This window comes from Acanthisitta chloris, unplaced genomic scaffold (genome assembly GCF_000695815.1).
Source record: "Acanthisitta chloris isolate BGI_N310 unplaced genomic scaffold, ASM69581v1 scaffold15335, whole genome shotgun sequence".
In the NCBI taxonomy this organism is placed as follows: domain Eukaryota; kingdom Metazoa; phylum Chordata; class Aves; order Passeriformes; family Acanthisittidae; genus Acanthisitta; species Acanthisitta chloris.
In genome coordinates this window covers 8,175-11,670 of record NW_008674377.1, presented here as the reverse complement: position 1 = coordinate 11,670, position 3,496 = coordinate 8,175, and the positions used below count along the sequence as shown (strand labels likewise).

At 52.2% G+C, this 3,496-nt stretch overlaps 1 protein-coding gene across 1 annotated transcript in view; it reads right to left on the bottom strand.

Annotated features, from left to right (window-relative positions):
* TWF2 (twinfilin actin-binding protein 2) overlaps positions 1 to 2,872 on the bottom strand; it is a 13,415-nt gene extending 10,543 nt beyond the window's left edge. The window contains exon 1 of the mRNA XM_009075321.1: positions 2,623 to 2,872. Within this exon, the coding sequence (XP_009073569.1) occupies positions 2,623 to 2,719 (97 nt within the window). The 5' untranslated portion in view covers positions 2,720 to 2,872. The remainder of the gene's footprint in view (positions 1 to 2,622) is intronic.
* Between the last annotated feature and the right edge of the window lie 624 nt (positions 2,873 to 3,496).

Sequence of the window (3,496 nt, the reverse complement as noted above, 5' to 3'; positions counted from 1 at the left end):
TTTCACCTGGCCAAACCCACTGACAGCTCGTGGGTATCTCTGTCTGCAACACATACCAACACCTCAGGAACAAGCAATCAGTGCTGAGTCACTCCAGGCTATTCCTAGGCTGTGACTAAGCCGGACCCCAGCCGTGTCGCTATGAGCTGGCAGCCTCCGACTTTCCCCTGGGCTCTTTGCAGTTCTGCTCAATCCATTCAGGGCCAAATTTTCCTCCTCGAGAAGCATCAAGGAAAGGGAAACTCAGAGCAGCCACCCTTCATCAAAGCAGCAGCCCCAGCTCTTTCAGGCACCATTTCTGCCATGAGCTGCTGCCAGCAAAGCAGAGCTGGGAGGGTTTCTGGCCCTCAAGGTGCCCCCAACACCCACTGCAGGCAGGCTGCCTCGCTCCAAAATGCCTATACAAGGCAGCCCTGCCTGCAGCTTTAGCAGGTGCCATGGAGGGGAGAGCACAAGAGCCTCAGTCTGCAAAACTCATTGAAAAACATGACCTACATGCAAAGAAATTAACCCAACAGGGAAGTCCACACAGTCACCCTTGTTCAGAATCCTGCTGACAGTGAGGAACAGAGCATCATCTAGAAACGTGTTGGACCACAAGCTGCTCTCATGCCAGGAAACTGCGGCTCAGCCTTGGTGCGCATCCTTCTCCCTCACTCCTTCTCCATTCAATCCTGGCTTTTCCCAGCAGGTCCCCAAAGGCAACATCAGCTGAAATTGCTCCCAAAATGTTGCCCAGCCATAGCTATGGCCTTGGAGATGCCCAGACACAGAGAATCTGTCATAAGGCTCCTTGCACCATCTTCTTCTCCTTTCACCCATGTTGCCTGCTCTGAAAAGCCCCAAGACAAATGCCTCACAGGGCATGAGGTCCTCTGCAAGCCATTCAGCACAGATAGAGGTTCTTCTTCCACATCCTCTGTTCAGGCAGGGCAGCTGGCATGTCCTCCCCAGCCAGGTTGGGACACGTCCCTTCTAGGGTCAACATGCTCGAGTCCATCTGTCTGGCTGTGACACCTGCCTCACTCATTACTGCACAAAGGTCCTTCTCCGCTGGGTACCAGCAGGCTGATGTCCACTGTGTTACAGTGGAGTGGTGGCCCATAGAGGCCAAGTACCTTGTCCCAGGTCACATGGGTAGGCAGACAGGATGTCCCTGAGCCAGGCTGGTGGGACCACCATCATCTTGTCCCCAAGAGACCAAACCCTTTGGCAGAAGTGCTCCCAGCTCTCCTTCTTTCACCTGCCTATCCGTGGCAGCCTCAGGCTCCACTGCATTTCAGAGGTTTCTGCAGATACCCAAGCTCCTCCAGAGCAGCCCATGACTGGTCCAGTCCAGGGAAAGGGAGCCAGCAGGTTGGAAGAGCTGGACTGTGTAGCACAAAACTCTGTCAAGTGAGGATGATCCATGAAGCTGCTGCTGCTGATGACACATATATCCCATTCAGCCTGAGCAGAGATGGTGGGACATGTTTTCCATTGATGATAAAAAGTCTCCCTTGCTGGTGTCATCAGCCACAACCCAAAGCCTAATTCCAGGCTTAGGGACATCCATGACTTATCCCAACACAAACCTGATTCCCACTTTTTAAAAGCAAAAGGAGCTGAGAGGGCAAAATCATCAAAGATGCTCCAAACAAACAATGTGGATACCTCATCCCAACACACAGGGACCTTGCCAAGGACAAAGCCAATAGTGCTGAACCTTGCTGTAGCCCCACTGATGTGTCCAACATATTTCAAGTCACGCTGCTCTCCCAAACGGGGCCTTGCAACCCCTCCGAAGGTCATCACGAGCTCCTTATGATCACATCCACCTCAGTGTTTGCAGCACAGTCCTGGTGGCCCACCCAAGGAAGGTGGTGACAGCAGCTTGGCAGGGCATTAAAGTCCCTGCTGCCACCAGAAACAAGTCATTCATATGCAATTGTATGAGGCTGAGGTGATGGAAAACCTACACCGTGGCAGCTCCCACTGGGACATTCAATCAGTGCTTTGCTCTGCTCCCTTGTTTGATAGAAGCAGAGGCCACCCAGAGGCACCTTTCCATGGGAAAAATGTGGGCAGGTTGGTGCTAGTCTGCAGCCTGGGCTAGGGGCAGTCCCATGGGATTGGATGAGTTTCAGAGCATAGCATCCCTCGTGGGATGCAATAGGGGTCCCGTGCTGGACCCTACACCCAGGAGCACCCCCTGCCCATGCCTGCCCCAAGCATCTCGTTGCCTGGTGTGGGATGCCACGTCCAAGGAGGAAGATGTCTGTGCATTGCCCCCAACAAAGGTCCCATGGCCCCTACAGCAGCTTCTTGCAGGAATCCCATAATATAATATGACACAGAGCCCAACACTGATCCCAGACATTGGTGTTGTTCTGCTGGCAAAGTTGCTGCTCCCCTCTGGAGCTGCCCCTAGGCTCCAATAGCTGCTCACGAGCACAGCCAAATTTTGGGCTTGTATTTCAGGTCTGGGCTGCCATGTGCCCTGCCTGGAAGGAAGCCCCAGCAGTATATTCCTTGAGGCTTCCAAAAACACAAGCTGGCACCACAGCAGCAAAGAGGAAAGGAAGAGAGGAGAAACAAAGAACTGACATGGTGTAAATCAAAGCCCTTAAAAATGGGACTTACCGTCCTCGATGATGACCTTGATGAGCCGAACTGAACCGTTTCGGGCTTTGGCAAAAAAGTCCCTTAATTCTGTGGTGGCTGAAAGAACCAGAAACATGGTGATCAGATTTAGCAATCAAGGCAGGCACTGGGCTGCTCGGTGACCAACTGGGGAGGGGATCGACTTGGCAGGATAGAAATTGAAAAATAGAGTAAAAAATAATTAAATCTCTGGTTCAAAAAAAATATAATAATAATTAATAATACAAAACCCCAAAAGCTGGGAGTGAAGTGCTGTGTCTCCCTGAGGTGTCAGAGTTAAACAGCAGCTGGGAACACATGTGATCCAGAGAACCTGATACTTGGCCTAGGTGAACATAATCACCCAAATTTAGACGATGGCTTGGCCAGTGCAGGCAGGGAGAGCTCAAGTGACAAGCTGTTGTGGCAGGGTTTGCATACTAGAGGTGGCTGGAAGATGTCTTGACAGGCTGTGTTGTCCTGTGCTTGTGACACACAGCAGGATGCTGCTCCCAAGTGGCTGGGAACCAGCATGACTCCAAACTGGAGGCACTGGTTTCAAGCTAAGCCCCTGGGGAAGAGAAAGGCAACAGCCCCAGGGTTTTGCTCCAGAGCCAGCAGGGCTTTGGTGAAGGCTTTTGGGAATTGTTTTGGAGAGGCACCTTCCTCCTCATCTCTCCTCCCTAAGCACCATGCACCAGCAACCAGGCTTTGGAATCCTACCAGGAAGCAACTGGAAGCAGTGGATATTGAAGGAGCAGCCCACAGCCAGCACTGGAGCCTTCCTCTGCCCACTCTAAAAGCATCACTGGCACAGAGCTCCCCGTCACACCCAAGACATGCTACATTCAAAGGCAATGCCCAGAAGATGTGG